Raw genomic sequence first — 17,487 nt, 5'->3', positions numbered from 1 at the left:
CACTGGTCAATTAGCAGAAAGTGGGATCAGACAGTTTCAGTACAAACAAGAAACCTGTGTGCTGACAATTTCACTCTGACGGTAAGGGCCAAAGTTAGTCAGATTTATATTGGGCAGGGCTGGCCTAAATCAGGCCTGATTGTTAACCAAACTATTCAAACAGCTGACCCTAATTATCCCTTTAATTGGGTTGAGTTAACTAGGGGACCAATAACTTTTTCACACCTGAAGATTGCATGTTTGATTACCTTGCACACCAAACAAATGAAAGAAGCACCAAACTTTGATGTCATTTTTTCTCTCAGACTCCCTCAATATACTACTACAACCCACAAAAGATCTGACCAATTTCAATGTGAAAAATGTGCAAAAATGCAGAAAATCAGACAGGGGGCGAATACTTTTTCACGGCACTGTACATCATTTAACTTAAAGCAATTGTAAATATATTCCTGGCTCTTGTTTTTTAAAAAACTGACAAAGTCCTAATTTAGCCGGGAGATATACAACATATCCATTGTACATATTGTACACCAGCAAGCATTGGAAAAAAAAAAAAAAAAACTTTTAAAGTTGGTTAGAAATTCTAAATGTTATTTGATTTTTAGGTTATCCTGGTCACACAACGTCCTTTTCTGTACTCACTCACGACCAAGGGTAGGCTCTTCTTGTTGTTTCCATTGCAGGAATTTGTTCCAACCAGGCTGTTAATTATTTATTTGACCCCGCTGACGACCAATTCAATAATTAACGACCTGGATGTTATCAAAGTGATGCAATGATCTGGAAGAGCCAAGGCCTAGACAGTTGATTACTTTATACTGTGTGTGTGTGTGTGTGTGTGTGTGTGTGTGTGTGTGTGTGTGTGTGTGTGTCTATATATATATATATTAGTTATTGTTTAAGCTTGCAGACAAAAAAAACAAGGTCAGCAAATTCCTTATTCAAATGATGCAGCCTGAAGCCACAAAAGTCAGAAAATATCATCCCACCATTAACTCAGCTGCATCCAGGTTAGGCTTTTAGCATAGATAGATAGTGAGATGTGATGGGCAGAGTAGTAATCAGTGATAAGGGCAGCAGTGAAAATAGCACTGGTAAGAATTAATTTAAAAAGCCTTAGCAACATCATCTTTAACAAAGAAAAGCTCATTGTTTCTAAAGAGACAAGTGTTTATGTTTCAAAGGACATCACTCTACCCCCAAGCATTTCCAATGGTTGAAAATCTGAGTTTAACATGGAAATGAAGTCAAAACCAGAACTATAGCATAATGTATTATTATATGCATAAATGTTTTATTAAAAATGCATTTGAACCGGTACCTCTGAGGATTCAGAAGCCATGCTCTTCCTTTGCTGGGCTGATTTCTCCATAGCCTCACTCAGAGATTTTGCATACTGGACCATCGCCTTTAACTGGGAATCAGTCAGGACCCACAACAGATCATCCAAAACCAGAATCAGCTTTGATGCCACCACATTGCAGTCTTTTAACTGTTAAAAGATAAGCCCAAACGTCTCCCATAATAAAATTGTCATATCATGTGAAGCTTAAAACATTTCACTTTACACAAAATATATTTTATAGTTAATATGATCATATACTCTACAGTAACGGAAATCATTTTAGAAACTACCTTATAGGTAGCGGACACTGTTTATTTACAAATGTTTCAACTCCACATGTGATATGGACAGCTGTTTACATAAAAGATGAGTAGCCAGCTGTCAGCCTTAACTACTGAAGTATGCAAGACTGATGGAGTAGAGACGTGCTGAGAATGAAAGGTGAAACTATTTGAAAGAGACGTCAAATGCCATAGTTCCACAAGGTCTCAAGTAAAAACAGATCAAATCATGAATTCAAAAAGACAACAAATTTAAGTGCTCAATGAGGCAGCTCAAAGAGCAACGTTCGAACATTTGTACAACAGTCAGTGTTGCAGGTTAACATGAAGGTGGGAAGTAGTTTCATGACGGCCACCACAGCTAAAGTGATGCATAGTGTTGGAACACTCAGTATGTGGTGGGCGGTTTGGTAAAAATTGATGAAAGATTAGTCTCCAACATCAAGCAAATGCTGATCTATCAAAAACATTAAACTTGCCTATTTCAGTAGTGGTTCAAAAAACACTAGCTGAAGAAGAAGACGCTGAAGCAGAAGAAGCAGCAGAAGCAGCAACAGAAGCACAAGCAGCAGCAGAAGAAGCAGAAGACGAAGAAGCAGCAGCTCTTAGTGTGTTCTTACCCTTCGCTTTAGTGTGACTCTGATTTTGGATTGATTTGTGATCAGTCGAACTGGAGCACTCAGGATTTCATGATCTCCACTCTGAATAGCATCCGCCTCTATCCTGATCATCTGCCAACTTATTTCTTTAAATGTCAATATCTAGAACATAAAAGGGCAATTTATTTACTAGACATGCCAGTTTACATTTGTCAATTGCTAAAGCATCACAGATGTGCTACAGCAAATAGCCCCATTTAATATCATTAAATCTCCAAGGAGATAAAACAAAATAATGCAATAACAAATCTAATAAAGTTGGACCATGTACAGATTAGGGTATGGAAAATGCAAATTTAACATGACCTTGTGCAATATGTCTGTTGAACAGGTTTAACAGCATAAAGTATCACCATATAATTGGTTTACTAACATAAACATTTAGTTTTACTATAATCTCATAGCCTGTAAATTACAGAGCATTTTTATTAGTGTATGTTTTGGTGTTGCTTTTACCTCTCCACGCTGTGGGTCATGTATTCGTGTGAATCTCAGGTCACCCGGCTGCCAGCTTGTATTCACACTATACACTTTCAGCTGGGACAGCTCAAAAGAGGCATTGAAGGCTTTTGCTTTGATTCGGATGACAATGGAATTAACAGATATAGTGATACCTTCCACCACCTTCTCAGCAAATCCATACTCACTGAGGGGGGGGGGGGGGGGGGGGAAATACAGTGCAGTCAGTTATAGTAGTAGGACAACACAGACAAAACGCAGAGAACACCTACATTAAAAATTTAATGCAACTAGTAATCTGTAAGCAAATTCAATCCAAGCATTGGGACAGAACAATTTCTATGTACCAAATCAGTAAATATACTGTATATAGCCCAAAACATATCCTATAAGAATAACTGTCAATCCTCCATTTCTTTCAGGTGTAAATATCTAAGAAAACAGGAACAAATTCAGACAACTGATGTGAACATATCCATGTAAAACAAAGAACAAACAAAAAAAACTGAAGAGATTAATGTGAATATACCACATAATACACTACAGTGCTCCCTTGCTATAACACGGATCATGGGGGACACACAATATCAGCATTATAACTGAAGAGTGTTATAAACGGGGGAGGGGGTGGGGGGGGGCGCTGTGGGACACAACACACACCTGACTAAAACATAAAATAAAATAACTCCCTCTCTAATAATCATATAGTGAAGCAAACATCTAACTTTTCCTGAATTAACCATGCATAAAAGCACCATGTAATCAAATCTACATTTTTTACAAAAAAAAAAAATTCCCACTTGTGGATCATTTTAATTAGCAGTTTTTAAACTACAAATAGCCTGGCTAAATGGCAGTCAGGAGTTAAGTGACAGACAAGTAAACCAAGTGCGATAAGGAGAGCAAGTCAGGATAGGGGAAAAGGGAATGGGGTCGCCCCATGGTTTGGCAGCCGGAGTGGGGCTAAAACGAAGCTGAAGATTCTCGTCTCCCGGAGAAAGCCGCAGATGCATTAGGAAAGAACCATATAATAGGCCTAACATTTATTTAGTTATAAACGAATGCTGAATAAGATGTTTGTGCTGTAAAGTGCCAGTTCAGATACTGTATCAAAAGGGAGAGACAGAAACGGAAGTTAGACCGAGAAGTTGTTTATAGTTTAAACACCGGTACTGCATTTACTGTAGAAATACTGCATGAATCAGTAGTATAGGGAATTGGGGGACATGCTGTACGAGTGTTATACCCAAGGTGCGTTATAACAGACAGCCTTATAGCAAGGGGACACTATATGATATTTCCTATAATGCCTGCCCTATGCAGAATTATATTACTCAGCAGAATGATATTCAAAATGTTAGTCAAAACTGTACTGTTTAAGTATTATTATATATTGTACAATTGAGAATGTTTATTTCTGTATGAATATTTTATCTCACCTTTGACCGGAGGCTGTTGCTATAGGGGATGGGCCGTTGGGTTTTCTAGGGTCCTCACAGGTACTCATTTCCATTACAACTTTATCCAGGTACTAAAAAAAAAAAAAAAAAAATGTACATTACCATCATCATTAGCATTATTATATATTTTTAAAAACACAACATTTTGACCCCCCCCCCCCATCCCAACACCTTCCTTTTTACATCAATCTCATTTTGCTTCAGCGCTTCACAGGCTGCACTCCTTCACATCCAATAACTACAATATAAGATGCGACTCTGCACGTCACTGGCTGGCAGAATATTCCAGAGAACATGCTTAGTAGTAGAAAAAAATAAATAAATCACTTCATGCAATATTAAACCAGCCACAGCAAAATCTGTTTCAGTCTTAAAGGAACTATGAAAAGTGTAGGATGAAATTGGTATAATAAATTCGGTCTCTACCAAAGGAAAATGAGCAACAGCTGCCCGTTTGCCTTGAATCATCCTGTGATGAAGAATGGATGCCACTGTCTGTTCATGTTCAGTCACTAAATACTCTACAATTATGAAAATATGAGATTATTCGGGTTTAGATATGTGGTTAAACAACTAGCTGGAAAAGCAAAGTGTATTGCCTTTAGGCATTAGTCATTGAATCACTAAATTGGACAGTGCCCTTTCTAACAGTCTCAACGTCAAGGCAATAATGCTGTTTTAAAGGCAGAATCAACAAATTGCTTAATGGCAAAAACAGAGACGGACATGAAGTCTGCCTTGATGTAGGTGGTATACTCCGCATTCAAACGGATTGATGCAAACACAGCTTATATAAAGCTGTTTTAACATAATACGGTAGTCCAAAAAGCCTTTGTTTGCTTTACAGACATATGCAGGCAACAGATTCAAATTGCTGTTTAAAAATCTTAGCTGCATCCTTTCAAATTAAATATTCAAACAGTATATCTAGTATACACTATAGGCCCTATATGTATCTATGCATAAAAAGAAACACTAATCATGTGGACAGCTATAGGGAAACAAATATAAATACAACCTACTGTATCCCACACTGAAACATTTTTCAAAAATAAAGCTGATCTAGGCCAGCACTGTTGCTGCCAAAACTGCTGGGACACAAGAGTTCACTGACACGTCCTTTGCATTTTACCTAGTCATTCATGTCCTGTTGTTGGACGGCTTAATGGAAGTGGTTTAGACTATTCCTCTGGATTAGAACAAAACAAGTCTGCCTATGTAAGTATTACCCAGAGGTCCATTTTGAAATCCCGGCTTAAAATATATTAATTAGCTACCATGTGAATTACAACAACTCAGTAGATTTTGACTAACCGAACAGTGTTCATCATTCCAGATCCCAGACTAAAATGCAGCCCATTTTGCAGTTTAGTTTAACATCAGATATTTCACACAAAGTTTGAAAATGCCTTCGGGCAAGTTATGTTAATAATTTGTAATCTTTACTATGGTTATCAAAATGTTTGCTCAACAAGCGGGTATATAAAACTAGAAATAGAGGGGTTTGAGAACAAAAACTATGCATCCATAGAGTGGGAGTGAGTAAAAATTAATATGAAAAACATGCGATTTGTACTATAGCAAGAGTTTAAAACAATCTTTTTATTGGATACCACTTCTAATGGAACCTTACTGAGAGAGAGTAAAGGCACCAACTTGTTGTCGGTATCATTAAATTGGTTCAAACAGACTGTACAAAGCACTGCTTATGAAGTATGCACTTCTCTACACCCAACACCCCTATTGAAAGGGACGAGCTTCGTACTGCCTTGTAAAAAGTAACAGTTTACTGTACAGTACCATAACAAATACCAAATGTCATGGTTTTTCATGACGTTCCCTCCAAGTGGCACTGAAATGGTTTATTTTACTGGACACTACCAACAATAGAAACCAAGAATCAAATGATATAGCAGTGTATGGCAGACATCTTATCACAGGTCAAAGTGAAAGGTACAATTAGATTTTGGCTTAGGTGTGTCCAGGTTTGTGAGACAGTATTAGCAGCTGAAGCTGTGATGGAAAATTGACAACAACATATAGGTCTAAGTCTCCTTCGCTGGATGTTTAAAAACATAATTAAAACAAGACATTGAAGTTTTACCAGAGAGATTGGATGGGTCTTCAACTTTGTCCATGGTATCTGTAAAACACAATTTTAATACTTTTACAAAATACTTAATGGAACAGATTTACAATATTCTAGGAATACTTATTATTTGATTTTAAAGAGAACTCAAAGTGTCAAGAGCAGAAATTACAAGCATGTTGAGTCTTAATGCAATATACACATTCCCATTTGAAAAGCTCATACTATAACTCCAGTACAGTAGTTTAAACAAAACTTAAATGATCAGGCATACAAACACAAGGTCAATGTATGTAGTGAAATTTAATTGCCTGTACGGTATCGCTCTGAAAAACGAATGCCATTTTCAACAACACACTATATCAATTTATTAATGAGTATTAAGCACATTCAGTATAAGCTCATACCCATCACATTAGTCATCCACTGTAGGTGGCACAGGAGTAGCTTTTAAATATGTATTTTTATGTAAATCAGAGTATACACTTTATGACATTCCTTTAGCGGTACCTGGCCCTGCTATTCCACAGCACCCAGTCTAATTGCTATGAATTAGCATTCTCTGCAGGAGAGGTACTTGAAGCAAATAATTGCTCGTACATGAAAAAAACCATTACAGAAATATAAATCTGACTGCACCATAATTTATCACAATCAGCAGGTAAGATCATTACTGTAGTAACACCTAAACCTTACATTATTACCTTTATAATGTACCTATTCAGATTATGAGAAGTGTTCCAGGATCTTAATTTACAACTTTTGCTTTTGTGCAAACACACAAGCCAATGAATGTGTACAGTATGTACAGAAACTGTTCTGATGACCAATAAACTACATTGTCACTGGCATTCTTAAAATCTGTTCGCAACAACGTCACAGTGCAGCTTGGATGAACCATATAAAAATATCTACTGTGCATCATCTGTAAAATGTGTAGTTTTAGAGCGTCTAAATATATTTAAAAGGCAGATAAACATATTACGTAGAATAACATTAAGTGTTTTTTATACAACTACCAAGTACTAAACCCAGCCTTCTGAAATGAGAGCACAGTGTAATCTAGTAACACTCCTTACTGGGTGTAATACAGATGAAGTTCTGTGATGTCTTTGCCGTCACTGCTTAAGGTTAATGAGTCAGGTGACCTGTGGGGTCATGCAATGGGATCAAATTGTTAACAGTATTATATGCAGGTGCACTACATGAGATACAGCAGAAGAACCAACAACAAAGATACTGTATGCACAAGACTAGATTTCAACAGACGGTTCATCCATGAAAATTATTCCAAATTGTGTCCTGATAACCTTTGCACCACTAGTTATTAAAAATGAATCAGAAAATGTTAACGTAGATCTACACCCAAAATACAATCCATGCTTCTTATCTACAGGGATATCCCAAAGCAACAATAACATTTTATTTAAATCAATAAATTGCAGATCATAACAAAAATGAAACGATCTTAAATGAGAGCTGTGTAAGCATTAAACAATATTATTTTTAACACTTCCTGTTTGGAGAAGTTGCCTTCAGCCAAACGGATTTCAAAGAAAGCAGAACCTTATTTGGAAATGCACCATTTTAATACGACAAACATGCTATTCAACACCGAGCAGGTCAGGAATAGGGGCGTCTATTTTCCAAACTGAATAAGACTGCTCTAGATTACAGCCCAAGCCCAAATGTTTGTAAAACAGAAATTTAAAGCACTTAAAGAACTGTAGTTACTACCATATATGGTGGATCAGCACTTAACAGTAAGGCTACCCCACCCTCTTTCAAATTGTGTCTTAGTGCTTAAACTGGAATATTTGCTCCAGGTGACTATTTATGTAACAATATAGCAATATGGGTCGACAGTCTTATTTCAACCAAAACTCACACTGTTCACATACCGACAGCACATGGGTAAAGTTGACTTATGTAAATTACATATACATTTCATTATTTAAAAGGTCAATACCACTGTGAAAGGACAATGCCGCAACAATAACACAGATTTTCTTAATTATCAAAAATCTTGCAATCTGCTCTGGTTTTAATAATTATTTTAGAAGTCTTAACATTGCCATCATATTTGCAATTGGAAAGTGTGTGGACCAAATACAGTATATGGTCTCAACATTAACCCACCCTTTGTACTGTTCTTTTCTGTACAGATTTAGATTATATTGATTGTTTGAATACCCAGATGTACCAATTGGGTATTCAAACAAACAGTTTAGAAATTAGTGACTGATAAAGTTAAAGCTTTGGGTCACAAAGAAACAGATGCAAAAAAAGATGTGTAACTGAATATTTTTTCTAGAAAACTATAGAAAAAAAAATTGTGCAGAGCAACAGATGGGCTACTAACAGTCCAGTACAACATTGGTGCCGAAAGGCCACAAAAGAATGCACAACTCGTCGTACCTCGACACGAATGGGGTATGGCAGCCGATGACCAATGTGACAGAGTTCCACTTCTTTCAGCAAAACACAAGAAAGTGCGGTTGCAGTGTGCTAAGGAACAAATACATTGGAGGATTGGAAAAATATTGCCTGATCTGATGAAACCCGGTTCCTGCTGTTTCACGCTGATGGTAGGACTAAGGTATGGAGAAAACCACATGAGTACATGCATCCATCATGCAGCGAGTCAACATTGCAGGCTGGTGGTGGTGGTGTGATGGTGTGAGGTGTGTTTTCATGGCACACATTGGGCCCCTTGATAAAAGTGGAGCAACGTTTGAATTCCACAGGATATCTGAACATCACTGCCAATCAGGAGAATCCCTTCATGGCAGCAGTGTATCCATCTGCTAATGGATTTTTTCAGCAGGATAATGCCCCATGCCACAAGGCTAGGATTGTCCAGGAAAGGTTCCACGAACTTGACAATGAATTCAGCTTACTGCAGTGGCCTGCCCAGTCACCAGATCTCAATCCAACTGAGCATCTGTGGGATGAGATGGAACAAGTTTTTCGGAGTAGAGATCCACTACCAGCCAACTTGACAACTGTGGGAAGCATTGGAGTCAACATGGGCCAGCATCCCTGTGGAACGTTTTCTACACCTTGTAGAGTCCATTCCCCGGCGAATTGAGGCTGTTCCGAGGGCAAAAGGGGGTGCAACTCAATATTAGGAAGGTGTTCCTAATGTTTTGTAGACTCAGTGTATATATATTATATAAATAAAGGTATAAACTACAATGGGCCATGTGGTTCCCATGATATATACTACACCTGGGCTGGTAATAACCACACCAGAAGTGGTATATATCATCAGAACTGCACTGACAAGGAGTTTACACCGCTTATAACACGGCTAACTTGGGGGGTTGAAAAACAAATTAAAATAACTGAAACACATTTTCATGCGTTTGGTCCGCTTTTATTGTGCCCTAAAAACACAAGACAAGTTAGTAGAAACAATTGGGGCAACCTTGGCCCCCCCATCGGTTTTACAGTTGTGCCTACTTGCTTTGTGCTGGGCAAGGTTGCCCCAATGGTTTCTTGAAACTTGGCTTGTGTTTTTGATATCTCCTCTTTAAATGGATGGGCACATTTGATAACTTGCCTTTTTTTTTTTTTACTTTATAACACACACATTACAGGCGCATCAAAATTTTTCAACCTATTTTGAGGCAATGTATTGTCATTTGGATAGGGTAAATCCTGTCATTTGTTTTGTTATTTTTATATATATCATCAATAGCTCATTAGGCACATATATAATGTTATTTGCATTTTAAATAGTGAGATAGGTTTGTTGATTGATTGAGTAGTATTGTTACTTGGGATAAAATACTGCGCGGTAACTTTCACGCCACAAAGTAGTATGCAAGTAGCATAGTGATAAAGTTACAGTTTTTATAACAAGTAACGAGATGAACAAGATTTTGCAAATAATCATTATGTATTATCCTGATTGTATTGAACGTTTTCATCCAATTTTGTAAACTACCATAATAAGCCTGTCCTGTTCATTTAGTATATTGTAACGTGTTCATGTTTAGGAAGTAGTACTCAGGGTAGGGCTGCCATTTTTTCCACATACCAAACCCAGACATATTTCTCAATTAGCCTTGATCTATCAAAACTTCAGTATACTGTAATACAGTGTAACAATTAAGCAAGTTGGTGATTCCCAGTCCTTACATAAAATATGCCTTTACCACTAACAAAATGCATTACGCTACATGTATTTTACTGAACTAACATCATAACATTTAAAAAAGTACAATAATTGCAAACAGCATCCACCTACCTGTAATTTTAGGCAACCTGAAAACTAAACAGAAGTCTCTTTGACTTGGCTTAACTGTTTAGCTGTCACTCGCTGAAGCTAATTTTACAGGAAATATACAGATTCTAGTTACTGATGCTTCGTAGAACAAAAGTTGTGTTTTTTTTTTTTTTATCCCCATACAAAGTTATGATACTCTTATACCAAACATTGTTTTAATTAGTCTTTAACTAAAGATGTTACATGTTTTTAAACGAACATAGAACTACTGTATATAATTCATACGAGTACTGTACTTTGTAACAAACTATTACATTTATTTTTTCTTAACATGTATCGGTAAGTATGTTTTCTTAAAAGGAAAAAAAAGAATCTTGGGCAAATCACGTCAAACTGTGCTCACTCACCGGTGGTGCACAGTAGAGGAAACAAATTCCAAGTGTCTGGCACATCACAAATTCTATCTTTCTAATTCCTGTGACAAACTATAAGAAGAATACTCTGTGGTTGCAAAATACCGACAGTAGGGAGCCTGCTGGGGTCACTTGAGTGCAACTAGGATTGTTTACATCACATGGATATGTTCATTGTTCAGCATCATTCAAATACTGTGGATAAAGTAGAATGTACAGTGTATTTTTCCAAATAAGATAGTGGAAATCGTTTAAACAACTAATGCATCTCAAAGAAAAGGAGACTGTGTTGAATTTTCAAATGCTCTGCAACCCCCTTAAAACAACAACACACATTCTCCCCATCACTAATGGCGTGACCCGTCCTGTTCCTCTTACAATACATAGACAGACGAGACAAACTGAACAGACAGCAAGTCTGCAACAAAGCAATTGTCCGGGTCGTTATAATATATTTTTTAATTTGAAAGTAAAAATATATGAAAGCATGACAACCTTCATGTACAAAAATCTCAAATATAACAAAATCCGGAGAATTCTCAGTTAATCATAATCAAGTTTAAAAAAAAAAAAAAAAAAAAAAAAAACTGTTGCTGTTGACTGGTTTGCGGATATACTGCAAAATGATACAGTACCCTTAATAAGAGGAACATGGAAGTAAATAAACAATATACATTGTAAAATTGCTATAAAAATAGTTCATTAAATTACATTAGCATTGAAAACCACAAGTAAAATCCAACAGAATTTAGGGCAGTGCTTGAAGTCAGAGAAGTGGGTAAGCTGCAGCATAATTGGCCAGATTGGCCCTGCAGACTTCCAGGCTCATCTAAAGCAGTGACATCAATGTCTAATCAATGTGAAGAGATCATGCTATCCAAGTTGGCTCACTAAATACGTTTGTGATTACTGTAAACTAGTTTAGTGGACAAATTATTTAAATATAAATTTTCCAACTGACCATAGTTGCTTACAAAATGCTGTTAATCTTTCCATGTATTTACATGCAAGTACTGTATGAATCACCACAGCATGTGTATGCCATACAGCAGCTGTATTATTTGCACTATAACAGAAATGGGGAATTGTCAGCTATTTTCAAATGGAGACCACTCCTGCAAGCAGAACAAATGCAATCCATTTATGGACCTCTGATTTCCATAAAAGGTACCCAGTACAGAAAACAGTGAGATCATCTATGTGAAGCACGGATTCCGGACTAACTTGCTCTTACTGATTCACACAATTTGTCAAGGCACCGACTAGAGGGAAGGCATGCCTTGATTTAGTCATTTCAAATAATGAAGACAGAATAACTAAAACAGAGGTCAGAGAACCACTAGCAAACTCAGACCACAACATGGTCTCATTTGAAATGTTTTTTAAAACCCCAAAAGTAATGGCTAAAGCTAAGGTTTACAATTTTAGAAAAGCAAACTATGAAGGTATGAAACAGAGACTAACAGAAGTAGACTGCAGTAAAATAGAGAAAACATCCACAGAAAAAGGATGGTTGTTCTTCAAAAATGTAGTACTAGAGGCACAAAACAATTACATCCCTAAAGTAGACAAATCTAAATGTTAAACTAAATTGCCAAAATGGTTTAATAGATCAATTAAAAAAATATTCAGTGAAAAAAGGCACTTTACAGAGCATTAAAAAGGGACCAAAAAGAAAGTACACAGAAAGAGTACACGGAACTGCAAACGCAAGTCAGAAAGGAAGTTAGAAAGGCCAAGAGAGAAATAGAAATGAACATTGCTAAGGGGGCTAAAACCAATTCCAAAATGTTTTTCCAATATTACAACAGCAAGAGAACGTTCAAAGAGGAGGTTAAATGTCTAAGAGATACAAATGGCAAAATCATAGATGAAGAATTAAAAAAAATAGCAAATATATTAAATGATTACTATTCACAAGTTTTTACAAAGGAGGATACGGACAACATGCCCCACATGTCATCCAGTTCCTATCCAGTTTTAAATAACTTTAGCATAACTGAGGCAGAAGTGTTAAAGGGACTAGGAGCTCTTAAAATAAACAAATCCCCTGGGCCGGATGAGATCCTCCCAATAGTACTCAAAGAAATGACCAAGATCATGCAGCAGTCTCTTGACACAGGGGTGGTACCGACAGACTGGAAAATTGCAAACGTAATACCGATCCACAAAAAGGGAAACAAAACTGAACCAGGTAACTACAGACCAGTAAGCCTGACTCCTATTATATGCAAAGTTATAGAAACTATAATAAGATCCAAAATGGAAAATTACCTATATGGTAACAGGGTCCTGGGAGACTGTCAACATGGTTTTAGGAAAGGGAAATCGTGTCTAACTTGCTTGATTTTTTTGAGGATACAACATCAATAATGGATAATTGCAAAGCATATGACATGGTTTATTTAGATTTCCAGAAAGCTTTTGACAAAGTCCCGCACAAAAGATTAATTCTCAAACTGAACGCAGTAGGGATTCAAGGAAACACATGTACATGGATTAGGGAGTGGTTAACATGAAGAAAACAGAAAGTACTGATTAGATGAAAAACCTCAGAATGGAGTGTGGTAACCAGCGGTGTACCACAGGGATCGGTATTATGTCCTCTGCTATTCCTAATCTACATTAATGATTTAGATTCTGGTATAGTAAGCAAACTTGTTAAATTTGCAGATGATACAAAAATTCTAGACAAGATTCAGAACTGGGCAGACACATGGCAAATGACATTTAATAGAGAAAAGTGTAAGGTACTGCACGCAGGAAATAAAAATGTACATTATAAATATCATATGGGAGATACTGAAATTGGAGAAGGAATCTATGAAAAAGACCTAGGAGTTTTTGTTGACTCAGAAATGTCTTCATCTAGACAATGTGGAGAAGCCATAAAAAAGGCTAACAAGATGCTCGGATACATTGTGAAAAGTGTTGAATTTAAAAATCAAGGGAAGTAATGTTAAAACTGTACAATGCACTAGTAAGACCTCATCTTGAACATTGTGTGCAGTTCTGGTCACCTCGCTATAAAAAAGATATTGCTGCTCTAGAAAGAGTGCAAAGAAGAGCGACCAGAATTATTCCGGGCTTAAAAGGCATGTCATATGCAGACAGGCTAAAAGAATTGAATCTGTTCAGTCTTGAACAAAGAAGACTACGTGGCGACCTAATTCAAGCATTCAAAATTCTAAAAGGTATTGACAGTGTCGACCCAAGGGACTTTTTCAACCTGAAAAAAGAAACAAGGACCAGGGGTCACAAATGGAGATTAGACAAAGGGGCATTAAGAACAGAAAATAGGAGGCACTTTTTTACACAGAGAATCGTGAGGGTCTGGAATCAACTCCCCAGTAATGTTGTTGAAGCTGACACTCTGGGATCCTTCAAGAAGCTGCTTGATGAGATTCTGGGATCAATAAGCTACTAACAACCAAACGAGCAAGATGGGCCGAATGGCCTCCTCTCGTTTGTAAACTTTCTTATGTTCTTATTGCAATCACTAAGCCTTTTGACCTAACATGTCAACAGACCATAGTACATATAATTGAAGTTTTCATTTTTTTTGTATGCGACATAAAACGAATAAATTACAACAATGTAAGGAGGTAGATTCGATTATATTACAATATACAGGGATGTCTCAAGGTTGTGTTGGGAAGCTTAACACACATACGTTACAATAATATAGGTTGCTTCATTTTTTTTTATTGTATATTTCTTATTCGATAAAAAAAAAAAAGGTTTCAATTACTGGTAGTTTACAACTGTTATCCTGTACTTGTAGCAGGATTGATAAAATGGCTGCTGTTTGTTTACAAACAAAGTCAGTAAAGAACAGCGTTTGATGCAAGTCATAACACTGTAAATAATATTTCACTTTCTACAAATGAACATGTAGCTTACAAAACAACATTCTACTCCGTTCTATTCCAACGGTAACATAGTACAGAAATACACACCATGCAGTATTCCAGTCAGGTGATAGGGGAGAAGCGTCTGACCAGATGCTTTGCAAATAGTGTTGACATGAAATATCGGACCTGCAACATTAGTCCTTACACTGTGTGACTCAAATACACATTTTGCTTTGTACTGCATATGGGTTGGTGGCAAACACAATACGAGTTGCAAGCACTGTTTAGTGAAGCCTTTTAAAAGACTGATTTAGCTTTCTCACCCTGATGGTTGCCTTGTTGCAGAAGACCCTGTTGATGGCCAACCATGTGGGCAAATCAAGCATGTTCTGAAGCACCTCCTCATCCAGCTCCAGGTTGGTCAGCTGACCCTCCCCTTTCAAGGTGCTCAGATTGATCTTGTCCGGAGATAGATTTTTGGCAAACCTGTTGATATATATTTATAAAAAAAAAAACAAAACAAATACATTAGTCACATATTAATTGAAAAGCAGCAACACTGAAAATAAGCATGATGAATCATATTCCGTTAAAATGTTTGTTTTTTATATTTACACATTTTGACACAGTCTGAACCATTTGAATAGTATGCTGTTAATGTGCAAAAAAAAAGATTACAGTAATTAATCCAGACACCTGGAAAGGCAGCTTGAAGAAAATGCACTTTTTCTGGTCTAAAATAAATATTATTTCTCCTCTCAAATCAATATCAGAAATTAAGATAACTTTGCAGAATCATAAAGGCTACAGGGTGGTCACTTTCTAACTTATTTGAAGGAGGACATCGACCAATAAGTTGTGTAACTGGAAAATGTTGCATTTTATTGTCTTTAAATTGTTTACTCTTCAATGATTAAAGCCTTGAGAGAAATCAATGGTGCCAATATTAATGCATGATCATACTGTCAATGTCAGCTAAAGGGCAATTTCTGGTCCAAGGGTTACAGTCATAACAAAACAACAAGGGATGGTGTAACAGGGGTGTTCTGTTACTGTGTGGGTATCCGCTGAGAGACGAGAGAGACACAAAAAGAGGGTTTGAAGATTAAACTCTACTTAGGCGTCCAGGTTTTATTTCATATCACATCACAGGCAGTTGCAGTGGTTGGTGGCTGCCACTAAAGGTAGCCCTAGTGTGGAAGTATACTCACACATGTACATAATTACAAAAACACAGTGGGTAAAACAGCTAAAAACAAAAAGGTTTGCCATTCAGTGGCTCAGAGCTGCTCCCACAAAAGAGGGAGGTCCTGCTTCAGGAACCTTCTCCTTAACTAGGGCTGGGTATCAACAGCGCCTTCACGAAATGATGGTCACAATACGTACTTAAAAAGGGGGAGCAACTAATATTAAACTACCGTACAGTGCCCCAATGGGGTTACTACAGTCATGGCTCACACAAACTGAACTGTCAACAACCCGATTTATCAGGATCTACGGCATTCAGGTCATGTTGCCAGGTAGAAAAACAAAACCACTGTTCTAATTGTTTTAATTTCTTACTGTCAATACCCTTAGTCATTTTGAATGTTAAATCGCAAGCTTTCAGACTCAAGACTGACCTCCTCTCAAATGTCACAGCTACACTGCCTCACTGATTTGTCAACATTTAGACAGAACCCGCCCCTGGGATCCATACCAAATAGTTATTGGTTAGAAAGCCGAGTAGTAAACTTTTCAAGTCTTCCGTTCGTTGTAACTGCAATGCTATAATAATGCAGGTGACTGAGACTGGATAAAGTAGGACAGTAGGAAAAAAAAGAAAATGCTACTCAGCAGGTTTGAAACTGCGTGTTGTTGCATTTGTCGACATACAAGTTAATCGCAATGCTGAAAAAACAGTCCGTGACTGGAGACGAAACAAAGAAACTTAAAATGGTGAAAGAAAAACAAGCATATAGAAGTGTTTATAGCCCAATGTAGAAAACATTTTGTTTGAATGGAGTACTTTGAATAACTTTAATACATACTGTAACTTGTTCACATGTCAGTGCAATGCAGTGGTACACTTAAAGTATGTGTATGGTTATGGTTCTGATTAACAAAACAAAATGAATGTATCTGTACAGCTGGAAATTGAATGCAACAAATGCTTTGTTTACTGGTTATTGAATGGTGCAGTGTTTAGTTTATTCATTTATTTTATTTTTTTTTCTTTTTAAATTGATGAAGCACCACTGTTTAATACTTTTCTTTTAAATTCGAATTAATACAACAAATTTGTAAAAGCCAATTGTCCAAGTACGGTTTTGGAAAGAAATGTTCAGTAAAGCAAAGCTCTTGAACTTTTTTGGGTACTGATTTGATTATTTTCTCCCAATTAAGCACATCCAAGTATTTTTAGGCTCAGCTCAACGCTACCATCACCGCACCGACTCGGGAGCAGCGAAGACAAAAAACACACTGTCCTCTGAAGCGTGTGCCGTCAGCCGACCACTTTTTTTCAGATTGTAGACTCACCGTGTAGCCACCTCAGAGCTACAGCATCGGAGAACAACGCCGCTACGCCAGACTACAGGAGTCGCTGGTGCGCGGTAAGCCGAGGACACCCTGGCCGACCAAGTTGATGTCTGTACTGACTTGTTTGTTGCCACATTGTGCTTAATGGTTAATCTATGCAGCTGATCACT

General features: G+C 37.1%; 1 protein-coding gene across 3 annotated transcripts in view; it reads right to left on the bottom strand.

Moving 5' to 3' along the window:
- The window catches only part of LOC121319654 (UHRF1-binding protein 1-like), a 50,995-nt gene that overhangs the window by 23,183 nt on the left and 10,325 nt on the right, over positions 1-17,487 (bottom strand). For 2 of the 3 annotated variants that reach the window (XM_041257288.1, XM_041257291.1), the window contains exons 2-7: positions 15,121-15,283; positions 6,312-6,350; positions 4,187-4,278; positions 2,745-2,934; positions 2,250-2,390; positions 1,325-1,495 (exon numbers count right to left, since the gene is read on the bottom strand). In XM_041257288.1, the coding sequence (XP_041113222.1) occupies positions 1,325-1,495; positions 2,250-2,390; positions 2,745-2,934; positions 4,187-4,278; positions 6,312-6,350; positions 15,121-15,283 (796 nt within the window). The remainder of the gene's footprint in view (positions 1-1,324; positions 1,496-2,249; positions 2,391-2,744; positions 2,935-4,186; positions 4,279-6,311; positions 6,351-15,120; positions 15,284-17,487) is intronic. The other variant, XM_041257290.1, reaches the window with a different exon arrangement.

This window comes from Polyodon spathula, chromosome 8 (genome assembly GCF_017654505.1).
Source record: "Polyodon spathula isolate WHYD16114869_AA chromosome 8, ASM1765450v1, whole genome shotgun sequence".
NCBI classification, from domain to species: Eukaryota; Metazoa; Chordata; class Actinopteri; order Acipenseriformes; family Polyodontidae; genus Polyodon; species Polyodon spathula.
The sequence above is the reverse complement of the archived record's forward strand: the minus strand, read 5'-3'. Positions and strand labels throughout refer to the sequence as shown.